At 35.0% G+C, this 15,418-nt stretch overlaps 1 protein-coding gene across 7 annotated transcripts in view; it reads right to left on the bottom strand.

The window, feature by feature from the left end:
* Positions 1–15,418, bottom strand: part of COL24A1 (collagen type XXIV alpha 1 chain) — a 425,611-nt gene that overhangs the window by 280,402 nt on the left and 129,791 nt on the right. For 6 of the 7 annotated variants that reach the window (XM_029227745.1, XM_029227744.1, XM_029227743.1 and 3 more), the window contains 2 exons: positions 10,190–10,243; positions 8,094–8,138 (listed from right to left, as the gene is read on the bottom strand). In XM_029227745.1, the coding sequence (XP_029083578.1) occupies positions 8,094–8,138; positions 10,190–10,243 (99 nt within the window). The remainder of the gene's footprint in view (positions 1–8,093; positions 8,139–10,189; positions 10,244–15,418) is intronic. The other variant, XM_029227749.1, reaches the window with a different exon arrangement.

Below are 15,418 nucleotides of genomic sequence, written 5' to 3'. Positions count from 1 at the left end.
TACACTACCCAGCAAGGATCTCATTCAGATTTGACAGAGAAATCAATAGCTTTTCAAACAAGCAAAAGCTAAGAGAATTCAGCACCATCAAACCAGTTTTACAACAAATGCTAAAGAAACTTCTCTAGGAGGGAAACACAACAGAAGAAAAAGACCCATAAAAACAAACCCCCAAAATTAAGAAAATGGTAATAGGAACATACATATTGATAATAACCTTGAATGTAAATGGATTAAACGCTCTAACCAAAAGACACAGACTGGCTGAACAGATACAAAAACAAGACCCATATATATGCTGTCTACAGGAGACCCACTTCAGACCTAGGGACACATACAGACTGAAAGTGAGGGGATAGAGAAAGATATTCCATGCAAATGGAAATCAAAAGAAAGCTGGAGTAGTGATAATCCTATAAGATAAAATAGACTTTAAAATAAAGACTGTTACAAGAGATGAGGGATACTACATAATGATCAAAGCATCAATCCAAGAAGAAGATGTAACAATTATAAATGTTTATGCACCCAGCATAGGAGCACCTCAATACATAAGGAAAATGCTAACAACCATGAAAAGAGAAATTGACAGTAACACAATAATGGTAGGGGACTTTAACAACATCCCACTTTCACCAATGGACAGATCATCCAGACAGAAGATAAATAAGGAAACACAAGCTTTAAATGACACAATAGACCAGATAGATTTAACTGATATTTATAGAACATTCCACCCAAAAGTGGCAGAATGCACTTTCTTCTCAAGCGCACAAAGAACATTCTCCAGGATAGACCACACGCTGGTCACAAATCAAGCCTCAGAAAATTTTAAAAAAGTGAAATCATATCAAGGATCTTTTCTGACCACAATGCTATGAGACTGGAAATCAATTACAGGAAAAAAACCCTGTAAAAAACACAAATACATGGAGGCTAAACAGTGTGCTACTAAATAACCAAGCGATCACTGAAGACAACAAAGAAGAAATTAAAAAAATACATAGAAACAAATGATAACGAAAACACAACAACCCAAAACCTATGGGACACAGCAAAAGCAACTCTAAGAGAGAAGTTTATAGCAATTCAATCTCGCCTCAAGAAACAAGAAAAATCTCAAATAAACAATCTAACTGTACACTTAAAACAACTAGAGAAAGAAGAACAAGGAAAACCCAAAGTCAGAAGAAGGAAAGAAATCATAAACTTCAGAGCAGAAATAAATGCAATAGAAATGAAGAAAACAATAGCAACGATCAATAAAACTAAAAGCTGGTTCTTTGAGAAGATAAACAAAATTGATAAACCATTAGCCAAACTCATCAAGAAAAACAGAGAGGATGCAAATCAATAAAATTATAAATGAAAAAGGAGAAATCACAAATGACACGACAGAAATACAAAGGATGATAAGAGACTACTATAAACAACTATATGCCAATAAAATGGACAACCACGAAGAAATGGACAAATACTTGGAAAGGTACAATTTTCCAAGACAGAACCACAAAGAATTAAAAAACACAAAAAGACCTATCACAAGTAATTAAATTAAAACTGTAATTAAAAATCTTCCAACAAACAAAAGTCCAGGAGCAGATGGCTTCACAGGCAAATTCTATCAAACATTTAGAGAACAACTAACACTGATCCTTCTCAAACTCTTCCAAAAAATTGCAGAGGGAGAAACACTCGCAAATTCATTCTACAAAGCCACCATGACCCTGATACCAAAACCAGAAAAAGGTATCACAAAAAAGGAAAATTATAGACCAATATGACTGATGAACATAGATGCAAAAATCCTCAACAAAATACTAGCAAATCGAATCCTACAACATATTAAAAGGATCATATACCATGATCAAGTGGGATTTATCCCAGGGGTGCAAGGAGTCTTCAGTATACACAAATCAAACAATGTGATACACCATCTTAACAAATTGAAGGATAAAAACGATATGATCATCTCAATAGATGCAGAAAAAGCTTCTGACAAAATTCAACACCCATTTACGATAAAAACTCTCCAAAAAATGCGCATAGAGGGAACCTACCTCAACATAATAAAGGCCATATATGACAAACCCACAGCAAGCATCATACTCAATAGTGAAAAACTATTTCCAGTAAGAAACAAGACAAGGATGTCCATTCTCACCACTCTTATTCAACATAGTTTTGGAAGCCGTAGCCATGGCAATAAGAGAAGAAAAAGAAATAAAAGGAATACAAATTGGAAAAGAAGAAGTAAAACTGTCACTGTTTGCAAATGACATAATACTATACAGAGAAAATCCTAAAGATGCCACCATAAAACTACTAGAACTAATCAATGAATTTGGTAAGGTTGCAAGACACAAAATTAATGCACAGAAATCTCTGGCATTCCTATACACTAACAACGAAAAAATCAGAAAGAGAAATTAAGGAAACAATCCCATTTACCATCACAACAAAAAGAAAAAAATACCTAGGAATAAACCTACCTAAGGAGATAAAAGACTTGTACTCAGAAAACTATAAAACACTGATGAAAGAAATCAAAGATGACATAAACAGGTGGAGAAATATACCACATTCTTAGACTGGAAGAATCAATATTGTGAAAATGACTATACCACCCAAAGCAATCTACAGATTCAATGCAATCCCTATGAAACTACCAATGGCATTCTTCACAGAACTAGAACAAAAAATTTTACAATTCTTATGGAAACACAAAAGATCCCAAATAGCCAAAACAATCTTGAGAAAGAAAAACAGAGCTGGAGGAATCAGGCTACCCAACCGCAAACTATACTAAAAAGCTGCAGTAATCAAGACAGTATGGTACTGGCACAAAACCAGAAATATAGATCAATGTTACAGGACAAAAAGCCCAGAAATAAACCCAGGCACATGTGGTCACCTTATTTTTGATAAAGAAGGCAAGAATATACAGTAGAGAAAAGACAGCCTCTTCAATTAGTGGTGCTGGGAAAACTGGACAGCTACATGTAAAAGAATGAAATTAGAACACTCCCTAAGACCATACACAAAAATAAACTCCAAATAGATTAAAGACCTAAATGTAAGACCAGACACTATAAAACTCTTAGAGGAAAACACAGGAAAAACACTCTTTGACATAAACCACACAGCAAGATCCTTTTTGACCCACCTCCTAGACTAATGGAAATAAAAACAAAAATAAACAAATGGGACCTAATGAAACTTCAAAGCTTTTGCACAGCAAAGGAAACCATAAACAAGATGAAAAAGACAACCCTCAGAATGGGAGAAAATATTTGCAGATGAAACAACGGACCAAGGATTAATCTCCAAAATATACAAACAGCTCGTGGAGCTCAGTATCAAAAAAACAAACAATCCAAGTAAAAAATGGGCAGAAGATCTAAGCAGACATTTCTCCAGAGAAGACATACAGATGGCCAAGAGGCACATGAAAATATGCTCAACATCCCTAATTATTAGAAAAATGCAAATCAAAACTACAATGAGGTATCACCTCATACAGGTCAGAATGGCCATTATTAAAAAATCTAGAAACAGTAAATGCTGGAGAGGGTGTGGTGAAAGGGGAACCCTCCTGCACTGTTGGTGGGAATGTAAATTGATACAACCACTATGGAGAACAGTATGGAGGTTCCTTAAAAAACAAAAAATAGAACTACCATATGACCCAGCAATCCCACTACTGGGCATACCCTGAGAAATCCGTAAGTCAAAAAGAGACATGTACCATAATGTTCACTGCAGCACTATTTACAATAGCCAGGACATGGAAGCAACCTAAATGTCTATCAACAGATGAATGGATAATGATGTGGCACATATATACAATGGAATATTATTCAGCCATAAAAAGAAACAAAATTGAGTTATTTGTAGTGAGGTAGATGGACCTAGGGTCTGTCATACAGAGTGATTAAGTCAGAAAGAGAAAAACAAATACCATATGCTAATGCATATATATGAAATCTAAAAATTAAAAAATGGTACTCATGAACATAGTGGCAGGGCAGGAATAAAGACGTAGAGATAGAGAATGGACTTGAGGACATGGAGAGGGAGGGAGAAGCTGGGGCGAAGTGAGTGTAACATCAACATATACACACTCCCAAAAGTAAAACAGTTAGCTAGTGGGAAGCAGCAGCATTGCACAGGGAGATCAGCTCGGTGCTTTGTGATCACCTAGAGGGGTGGGATAGGGAGGGTGGGAGGGAGACTCAAGAGGGAGGGGATACGGGGATATCCCCATATTCTGTTGGGGATATCCCCAACAGAACTAACACAGTATTGTGAAGCAATTATACTCCAAGAAAGATCTATTAAATAAAAAATTATTCATTATAAAAGACTTAGAAAAATGAAGAATTAGAAAGTAAAATGGTATGGGTATAGAAACTTCCAAGCAACAGAAGACATTTTGTGGCATGTCACAAGTTGCATGGAAAATCCTATTCCTAAAAAACTATAGCCCTCTGAAAGTGATCCATGATAGGTTAATAGCTGTTTTCAGTTCCACAAAGATAACCTGAAAGTCCTTCAGCACTACCTACCTACCACACTTCTCTTCCATAAGAAGATGGAATAGACAGAAGGAATAATTTCATGTGTAAGAGTTTAGCTGAGGGTGTCAGGGATATAGCAACAGAGGCAAAAAAGCCTCCCACACAGTGACAACTAACAGAGAACTTTTGAGTCAAAGTCAGTCAAAGAAACAGAGAGACCCAAGGAGAGGTTCTTTGTGCAAAACAGCAGCCACTGGCCAATCACAGTGCATGAGTGAACACATAGTGGAAAAGACTGAATTCCATATTGGGCTTTTCAACCATTCCCACCCACTCACAGGCGATAATCACTGTCACTAATTAAGAAACCAAATGAGAATAAGAATCAACTGCATGGAAAAAAATAATTTAAAGAAAGCAGTATCATCTCTTGTCAGAAACTATACCTGCTGGAAGGGAACACCTGAGAGATAAAGCAGAGGCTGTAGTTCTGGGCAAACAGATAAGCTGTTTACTAGGAAACACAAAAGTTCACATAATCTTTCTCAATTGTCTACAAAACCTCACCTCCTTCCATTCTGCTCCCATCACCCCATACTTCCTAGGCTGCCATGCTGCTACTCCTCTTTTCATTTCCCAAACATTCCAGTTTCCCCCTCTTCTGTGCATTTGAATACAGCGTTCTTCTGCCTAAGAGCCCTTTTCCCTTTTCCAGTCCACCACCACTCAGATATAATCTTCAGAACAGCTTAAAAGACATCTCCTTTGTGAAGCGTATTCTGACTTTCTGCTATAACACAAATTGCTCCATTCTCAGTGGCTTTACTTTAGTCCATTATAGCAGTAATCATATTGTATGATATTGCCATTAGATTATAAAGCTGCCCAAAACAGAAATCTTAATTTGTAATTTTAGGTCTAGCATCTAATTCAGCATTTGATACACAGTAGGTGCTCACATTATTTTGATTAAAATTTTTAATAAATATAGAATAGAGGAAGTAATAATACCTGCTCTACCTACTTTACAAATGAGATACACACGTGAAAGTACTTTGAAAAGTATAAAGTACCATCTATGTCACTACAGAAGAGATGATGACTACAAAAATGACTGTTAGCGTCATTAGCCATTTTCATTTCTGTAGAATCTCTGCACACCTACCGAAGAGTGAGTGGAGAAAGGGAAAGGACAGAATGCCCATTTTTACTGAGCATTATTATGTGTCAGAAACTGTTTTAAGTCCTGGCACTGAAAGATGAGTAAGAGTTAAATATTAGTCAGAAAAGTAAAGGTAAAGTGTTTCAGGTAGACAAACGGGTGCAAAGGCCATGTGGTAGGGAGGCTGCATGACATCTGAGAACAAACAGCTTTGCTAGTGCACAGAGTATGTTCTCAAGATGCAGAGAAGAACCACCATGTTAAGAATTTTGGTCTTGATCTTAAGCATAATAACAGAACTTTGGAGCTAACCAATTGAATGCTAATAGGTTAAATCAAGAATGCACAAAGAGTATCTTTGGAGTCCAATTCTCTTCCCCTACTTCCTGTCTCTCCCCACTGATAGGACCAGTGACCACCACTTACAGGTTTAGCCCTATTCTAAGTTCAGAGAAAAAAAGTTGGTTCTTTGGGTTCCACCTTCACATAGAGCTTCTCATGACGTCTAAAGAAATCTCTTAAGATAGTATATATTTTAAGGTATTGTAAGTTTTAAGGAGGTGGTATAGCACAATAGAGAGACTTTTGGACTCTGGATGTATGTCATCTGGCTTCAAATCCGGGCTCAACGTTTATAAGCTAAGCGGTCTTAGGTTGTTCTGAGAATTAAATGACCTAACCCATGTGACTAGCACATAGAAAATACTAAATGAAAGTGAGCTGTTATTGCTGATTTTATTATAATTACTATACTAATATTATTATGAAAGAGAAAACTTTAAATGTCCTAGACTTACTCAGGTTCCTTAACTCTTTATTCTATATTCTTGCCATCTCAAATGGGCAAGTTAAATCGTGTTGATTTTTACCATTTTTACCACAGTTCATGATGATTTTTACCACAGTTCCAATAACTGAACTCCTGACTTACTCCTTTGGCCTAGCTGCCACCTTCTGACTTGGGGCAGTTAAGGTGGGGAAACAACATTAAATTTGGAGTCAGAGGACCTGTGTTCAAGTTCAAGCTAAAAATACCATAGCTATAATTTATGGCACAAAACTCTAGAGTCTTAATTACCTACTTCACATAATAGAGCAAGCTCTAAATTGATTTTTTTAATTAATCAATTAATTTTTAAAAAATTTTTTGGCTGCGTTGGGTCTTTGTTGCTGCGCGCGGGCTTTCTCTAGTTGCGGTGAGCAGAGGCTACTCTTCGTTGCGGTGCGTGGGCCTCTCATTGTGGTGGCTCCTCTTGTTGTGGAGCACAGGCTCTAGGTGCGTGGGCTTCTGTAGTTGTGGCACGCAGGATCAGTAGTTGTGGCTTGTGGGCTCTAGAGCGCAAGCTCAGTAGTTGTGGCACACGGGCTTAGTTGCTCCGTGGCACGTGGAATCTTCCCGGACCAGGGCTTGAACCCGTGTCCCCTGCATTGGCAGGCGGGTTCTTAACCTGTGTGCCACCAGGGAAGCCCTAAATTGATTTTTAAAGAAAATCCTACCTCTGCCAATGGTCATGCCCTACTTTTAGATGGATAGAAATAGTTTAAAGATTCTATTTTCATTAGGCTCCTTACATGTCATAAAAGTATGTCACTCTTATCTTTAGCTAGCTCAATGTTAAAGCATATGGCTCTAAATTTATCTAAAATATCTGTAATTTACTTCCTGTCATGAACCAGAAGCTTGGATGAGGGAAATATATTTATGAAGATATATCAAAAGTAACAGTCTGTTTACTCCAATGAGTAATCAAAAATTTATCAGAGAGCTACATATCTGGACTACATTGTTTTGGCCTCCACAGAATCGCTTTTAAACTGTACTTTGCTGACATCAGAAACTTCAGTGAAACTCAAGAGTTGAATTCACTGTATAAAAACTGACTAAGTGAACAAATAATATAATCACTTTTTTTAAGTACAATGAATAAGTTAGGTATTAAAACGTTTAATGGCACTGGTGAAGTCCAGCTCCTACCTTTTGTCCAGGATGGTTTTCCTAACCATTTATTCAATTTTATTTCATAAAGCCTACTGTTATCATGTGCTTTTGTTTAGACCTACCTGCCTCTCTAGACCAGATGGTATGAAAGACTGTCTCAAAGGAAAGAAGTGGCTATTCTATGTCTTACACTTCTGGAGAAACTGAGTCTTGATTAAGTATCCTTAAGACAAATACACATACACATCAACCTGTAGAAATTTGTTATTTCAGTGTATCCTAAAGTATAATTAATTTTTAAATTCATACTACTGGTCTAATTTGCATATCTGGTGGAGAAATACATGTGAGCAAGGTTGATATTCAACAATGACACTAAAACTGTTCATTTTTGTAAAGTTTTAAAAACACATCTAACAAATATAAATACACACAAAAATATTTGATAAGAAGGATGATATCTGATACTCACTCTAAGCCCAGGAAATCCCGGAGGACCAGTGCTACCTACAAGTCCCTAAGTAAGAGAAATGTGCAAAATTGGTTAAATATGATTCCAAACTACTAAGGGTATTTTCTAAAGATGAAGACAAAAATTTCTGGGAAAACATATATCAAAATTTACCTTCTTTTAGCTAACTTCTGCAACTTCCCTACTCTTATGCATCCTCCTAAGAAGTGCAAACCTCTGGTGGCAGCTTATATTCTTTAAAAGTGGCCCTGGCTTCATGCTTTTAGATACTACGACTACCACCTAGCCTAGGATATAGATTTCTCTGTGTCTCCTATGTATCTAATAAAGGAAGTGAATCCCATTAATAATCAGCATTATGAACATAATTAGCCTATATGTAGTATGAAAAGACAAGTGGTCAGCATGTCAGGTGAGAAGAACATTTTCAGATGATTTAAAACACTATCAGCTCTTTTGAAGTACATTACTTAAATTCTCTAAACTTCTCATTTATGAAACTGAAATAGTAATATTTGTTTTCATTTTGTAAAGAATTAAAACTGTAATATATATATTATTACAGTTAATAATAAAACTCTAATATATATATATATGAGCTTTTGAAGATTTTCTTAAAGTACTATACAAATGTAAGAAATTAGCAACCTTGTTAAATTATTTGTATGAGATTTTAAATTATCTATATTAATTTTTCCAGTTGATTCATGATGGGTCTTTGTGACAGTCTTAGACTCATCATTACAGTCTTTGTGATAATTCCTAATCTACTCCATGTCAGAGTTACATCATTTACAGGGTACAAAGTGTAAGAATACACCCTCCCTTTATTTTTGCATTTCAAATTCTGTTTTGAAACAAAAGTACAGTATAAAATATAGAGAATAATAAACCAATAAACTGAAAATATCCAATTTATTCTTGCATTCTAAAGAAGACTCCAAATGCTCTTCCAGAAGTATTATATTTTAAATATAAGCAGCAGACTTCAAAGAGAAACTTTTTAAATATTGTTAGGAGTCCAACCCTAACGAACTTCATGTATATTTAACTGACAAAACATTAAATAAGATGGCTTCACACTAGGTATGCAAGGACATAGATGGTATTAAAGAAAAAATGTAAATAATGCTTTACTTTATTATGCCTGAAATGGGAAGCTCCCCAGAATCATGGGCAAGAATAAGATGGTAAACATTCTACTTAAGACATGATTCAACTTTTTAACAATTTGTTTGGAAATCAGTTCTACTCTTATTTTATTTTCCAAGCCTTATAACAAATAAAACTTTTGCTAAATTCACTGAATAAAATAATACAGTTATAATTTAGAAAAAAATAAAAAAAGAAACTATTTTCAAACACTTTATTTTAAGCATAAATGCTAATAATTTACATAGTCTAAATATAGGAACTATTCCTAATTTATGATCCAAGGATTTAGTAGTTGATTCTAATTCACCTTAAAAATCTTATGAAAAGAATGTGTACATGACATATATTGGGGGATAGCCATTTTTTGAGGGTAAAAAGTAAAGACATTTCTGCCTAGTGTCAAAAAATAGCATTCCATCATCATCCTTTGATAATATAATTAAACTAATTTTAGAATTTTAACTCCCTAATCTGAACATAGATATCTAAACAATCCCCCCAAAAGACTTCTCTATAAAATACTGAAAAGTAAGGTAGATCAATGACAGGTTTGAGTCCAAAAGAGCAATCACCAAATGCACAATTTTTACATGAGGCTTGTTAGTACCTTGATGTACATGAAAGGCTTTTTTCCCCATGCCCCTCCCCACAAATATACAAGTCAGTATCGTGATTGCATACTTCTAATATTTTAAATAATCAGTCATGTTTAACATGGTCAAAATAATTAATTTTAATGATTATCTCTCAAAACAGAATTTATAACGCTTTTGTCTTATTTCCTATGCTGTAAAACCACAAAGTGGAATGTGCTCAGTGGTATCAAAACTCTCTGGCCAAGAGTGCTTGTCAGGAATGTGATAATGAGAATGGCAAGTACAGTTGCTATGAAGTCTTGAGTGATGTTAGACTGCAAGAGTGGACCATCACAATTTACTCACAGGACTGCCATCAGGACCTGCAGGGCCTCTGTCTCCAAAGTCACCTGGAAAACCCTGGCCCAAAGGAAAAAGAAAGAAATGCTATTAAAGCCAAAATAGATAAAGAATTCATTTTTGCTGTGTTTTCTGATAAGGAACTTAGTAATAGGAAATATTTATTTCCTAACCTATAAATTATAGTGCAACAAAAATGTGTATTTGTTTTACATAACACTTAATTGATTTTAAGTACACTATTTCTATAGTTTATAAAATTATTTTACATGCCACTCAATATATACAGAAAGCTAAGCTGGAGAAAATAGATATTTGCTATCCATTATGTAAAGAATCACTGAATGAGAGGAAACAGAACCAAGATTTCCAGCTGACCAATCCGTTAGTTTTGTGCACTATTTCATGCTGTTCCTATACACACACCACAGAGAATGAAATGACTATTAATATTTAGCATATGCTTAGCACACTTACCTTGGCTAAAGGCTTTATACACATTATTATATATACACTACTTCATTTCATCTTCACAGTAGGTCAAGTCAATGAGTACTAATATCCTCACTTCATAGTTGAGGAAGTTAAAGCACAGAGAGGTTAAGTCACTTGCACCCACTAATGTTGGGTGGGACTGAGCTTGGAATGCAGGCAGTCTGATTGCAGAGTCAGTGCTCGTTCTACCATGCTATATTAAACACTTTAACTCATCATTCCAAGATACAATACAACATGTAAAAACGTCATTTAAGAAAAGGGAAAATGCACATAAATATTGTAAATACAAAATGCAGTGAGATTGAAATATAAGCTTCCCAAAGGTCTATTGAGAATTCTACAGTAAAACTGTGAAGGACAGTAAATTAACACACTTCCTCATTATAAATTCTATTGTAAAATAACTCAATTACTCAGTTACTCTTGCTTTATATACTCAAAGTTTTTCTCGAGAGATTTACCATTGAGTTTATCAACTTCAAAGCTCCCTTTTTAAAAGGCTACTTTACAAAATTCTTTATAATACTTATTATGAACACTTTGACAACACTCAGTTTTAAAAACTTTTAAGGCTAACAAAATAAAGTACATTATTAGATTTTTATAATCTTTTATTTAGGCAAGTCAGTATTAAATATTATGTGTTCAACAGACTGCCAATAATCACTCGTTCACTAGTATAAACACAAATGGGCTAAGTTGAAAAGATGGTTTAACAATGGAAAAAAAGATATGATGTTTCTAAGACATAGTTAACTCGTACTAGGAGTGGTTTTTCTTATTTTGTAATCAGAGGATAATGCAAAAACCATCTGTATAGTCAAACATATTGCAGCCATACCCCCTTCAAAGTCAGTTGAAATTCAGGCAGGCATTTTGCTCTCATTGTCCTTGGAAGTCAAATCCTGTTGACCATAAGCTCACAAATCTGCAATACATCATTCCATTCAGTGTGAATTATTATGGGTATTTGAAAGTATTTGTGATACACAGGTAATGGAAAAAGTAAAAGAAAAATACTGTAATAAATCTGAAACATAAGAGATGATTGATTTTTTAGATGGATCATAAGTAGGTTTTCCAGAAACCCCAGTGAAATAATAGAGAATGGGGGACATACTACATGATTCCATGAATGTGAAATGTTCAAAATAGGCAAATCTATGGAGATAGAAAGTAGATTAGTGGTTGTTGAGGCCTGGTGATGTGGTGAAGAATTGGAGAGTGACTGCTTAACAATGTTGGGTTTCTTTCTGAGGTGATGAAAATGTTCTAAAATTAGTGCAATGGCTGTACAAGTCTATGAATATACTAATAACCACTGAATTGTACACTTTAAAGGGGTGAATTTTATGGTATGTACATTACATCTTAATAAAGTTTTTCTCAAAAAACAAGGAAACAATTGGTCTGAACAAGGAGTGGGAGTGCTGAAAACATCTTTGGGGACTCACTCAGGATTGCCTAGAGAATGTGCTCTTTGGGACCGACTGGCCCCCCACCCTCATCCAGTGGGAGGAGCTGCTCTCCAGTTCAGCATCCCACACAACTAGTGATTTCTCCCTGCTAGGAGAAGGGAGAGAACCGTGATTAGTTCTCCACTTATCACAAAGCCTGTATTTTCTACAACCAGCATAAAAACAACAAAATAAGTACTTATTGATTTCAACTTCCTATTCTTTTGGTAGTTCAATAATACGTATAATAAATATTAGCTGTTCAACTTCACTTTGCCCCCGAAACAATTTAGGTGAACTGAGAATACACCTACCTTAACATTTTTTATGTATTATTTCTCCTCTCACTTTACTATGCATTAAGCAGTTCATTTTTAACTCTCTATTCTAGATAGAGATATCTTTTTGTTTTAACCCATCTTACATGTTGACCATCGTGTCATCAATATTTGAAATAATTCCTACATTTTCTTGTTTCATGAAATATAGTACAGTTAATTCCATAAAAAGCATCATTATATTTGGCTACATATTGGACATATATTTTCTTTTGAAGAAAATCATGCCAATGTTTTATATTGTTAAATATGTCACTGCTTGTACAATGTTATTCAGTTGTTATTTCAATTTTGGCAACCATATGCATTTTTTTTTTTTTTTTACTGCAGGTAAAGCTCTGAATTCCTTTAATAAAATAAACCTAAGTATTTGCAACCATATATCTTCATTGTAAAAAAAATGATCTTAAAGGTTGGTTGTGAAATAGGGAAGAGTAGTGACAAAACACTCTGCCTTCGAACTTGGAATACAAATGACACAGTTTCTACAATTTCTTTCTCCACTTGATAGAATTTGTTGCAAAATGAAACACTAAATTTTCTCTCATATTTACTTAGTGGAAAATTATAACCCCTAATTTAATCAAACTGTGTTCTCTTAGAAATATCCTCCTACTACCAAAGGATATAATGGCCATTTTCCAGGATAATCATCCATAGGAAAGCTTGAGTTTTTGTCCTTTTTGCCCAACTTGCCAATTTCATGAATGTAATAATCATCTTCTCTGTCATACTGAGTGAAGTAAGTCAGACAGAGAAAGACAAATATCATATGATACCACTTATATGTGAAATCTAAGAAAATGGTACAAATGAACTTATTTACAAAACAGAAATCAAGTTACAGATATAGAAAACAAACTTATGGTTACCAGGGGAAAGAGGGGAGGGATAAACTGGGAGACTGGGACTGACATATACACACTACTATATATAAAATAGATCATTAATAAAGACCTACTGTATAGCACAGGGAACTCTACTCAATACTATGTAATGGCCTATATAGGCCATTACATCTAAGAAAGAGTGGACAGTCCATAGGACCTGAAGTTGGACGATAGCCAAAAAAAAGAGTGGATATATGTATAACTGATTCACTTTGCTATAAACCTGAAACTAACACAACACTGTATGTTGTGTCAACTATACTTCAATAACAAACAAATAAACAAGTAAATAAATGGCATGCCAGAGTTGCATTGTTACTTCTGTGAACATAAGTCTCTTTTTTACATTTTCATTGTTTTGATCAGTTGTAAAATTTTATTTTGTAAAGAATATGACATTTCAGGGATTTCACTTGATCTCTTCAAGTTATGAATAATTTTCTTCCTCATTTCCACTGTTTGATCAATGTAGTGGACAGATTTTGAGGTGAATCCTAATGATTCCTGTTGCCCACATCTTTGTATGATACCCTCCCTCTGTGTGTGGTGGGACTATGACTTGCTTCTTTTAACAAATAGAATAGAGCAAAGGTAATGGGATGCCAATGATGTGATTATGTTATACTATATAAGAGTCCATCTTAGCAGCCTGAAGCTAGAGTCTTCCTGAGTTTGATGAAATAAGCAGCTGTGTTGGAGAGGCCACACAGCAGGGAACTGTGAATGACCTCTAGAACTGTGGACAGTCCATAGGACCTGAAGTTGGACGATAGCCAAAAGCCAGCAAAGAGCCAGCGCCTCTTAGTTCTACAACCTCAAGGAAATGAATTCTTCTCACAACCTGAATGAGCTTGGAAGTGAACTCTTCCCCAGTCAAGCGTCCAGATGATAATGCAGCAGCTGACACTTTGACTGCAGAAGACCTAGTTAAGTAGTATCTGGACTGCTGACTGATGATAACTATGAGATTTATTAAGGGGTGCATTTTAAGCTTCTAAGTTTGTGGTATTTGTTATGTAGCAACAGATAGAAAATTAATATAATTGGTAATCAAATCTCCTATAAATAAAGTCCTATTTGCAGAATTTACTATGTGGTAATGCTCAATGTAAGAGTACTCAAACTGTTTCTAGATTTTAAGAATTTAAGGAAATAATCTTTTTGAAGATTTTCTACTGCTTTCAATTCTCTATTGAAAATTATAATCAATGAATAATCAATATTAGTTAAATAAATTTAAAATTTTATATTTATTTTTACTGTAATCTAATTAAATATCTTTTTAAAACTGCATAATTCTACAATTTCCTATCCATCTAGCTGCCTACATAAACAATTTTTATCATGCTTCATGAATTTTGTTTCTATACCTATGATATACAAAATTTAAGAGTAATATGAATTGTTTAATAATACAAAATGTTTCTCAGTCTCTGGGAATTTCTCAGTCTCAGCTATTGCAAATATTGCACTAGTTCTACTACCTCTGAAGCCAAACACAAAGAACACAAAGAGAAGCAAGAAAATAGAAGGTTTGCATTACTTGAAGCAGTACTTCATTATACAAGAGCCTATTGCATTCATACTAAAAGGAGAATTAGATAAGTAAATTCATCTTTCCTCAACCGAAGTGCTTCTACTGCCTGCTCAGTCCTCATCACAATCTCATTCCGTCTCTAATGTTGGCAGTGGTACCAGCTACAAAACTTCATGGTATTCAGATGTGAGGTTATAAGAAAGAGATGTGGAGAAGAATTTCTCTGAGCCTTGAACATTATTAAAATACTTTCGTAGCCAGCCTCAAAGATGGACCCTCATGATTCTCACTACCTGGTATTAATGCCCTTGTGTAGTGACCCCCCATTTTGACTCCTGGCTGGCCTATGTGACTAACAGAATACAGAAATAACAGAATGTGACTTCTTAGGCTAGGTCATAAAAGGCACTATACCTTTCACTTTGCTCCCATGGACCACTTGCTCTGGTGGAAGTCAACAGCCATGCTGTGAAGACGCTCAAGTTGCAATGTGGAGAGTTCCCCATGGGGAGGAA

Source organism: Monodon monoceros, unplaced genomic scaffold (genome assembly GCF_005190385.1).
Source record: "Monodon monoceros isolate NGI ecotype Baffin Bay Population unplaced genomic scaffold, NGI_Narwhal_1 Super_Scaffold_18, whole genome shotgun sequence".
NCBI lineage: Eukaryota > Metazoa > Chordata > Mammalia > Artiodactyla > Monodontidae > Monodon > Monodon monoceros.
The sequence above is the reverse complement of the archived record's forward strand: the minus strand, read 5'-3'. Positions and strand labels throughout refer to the sequence as shown.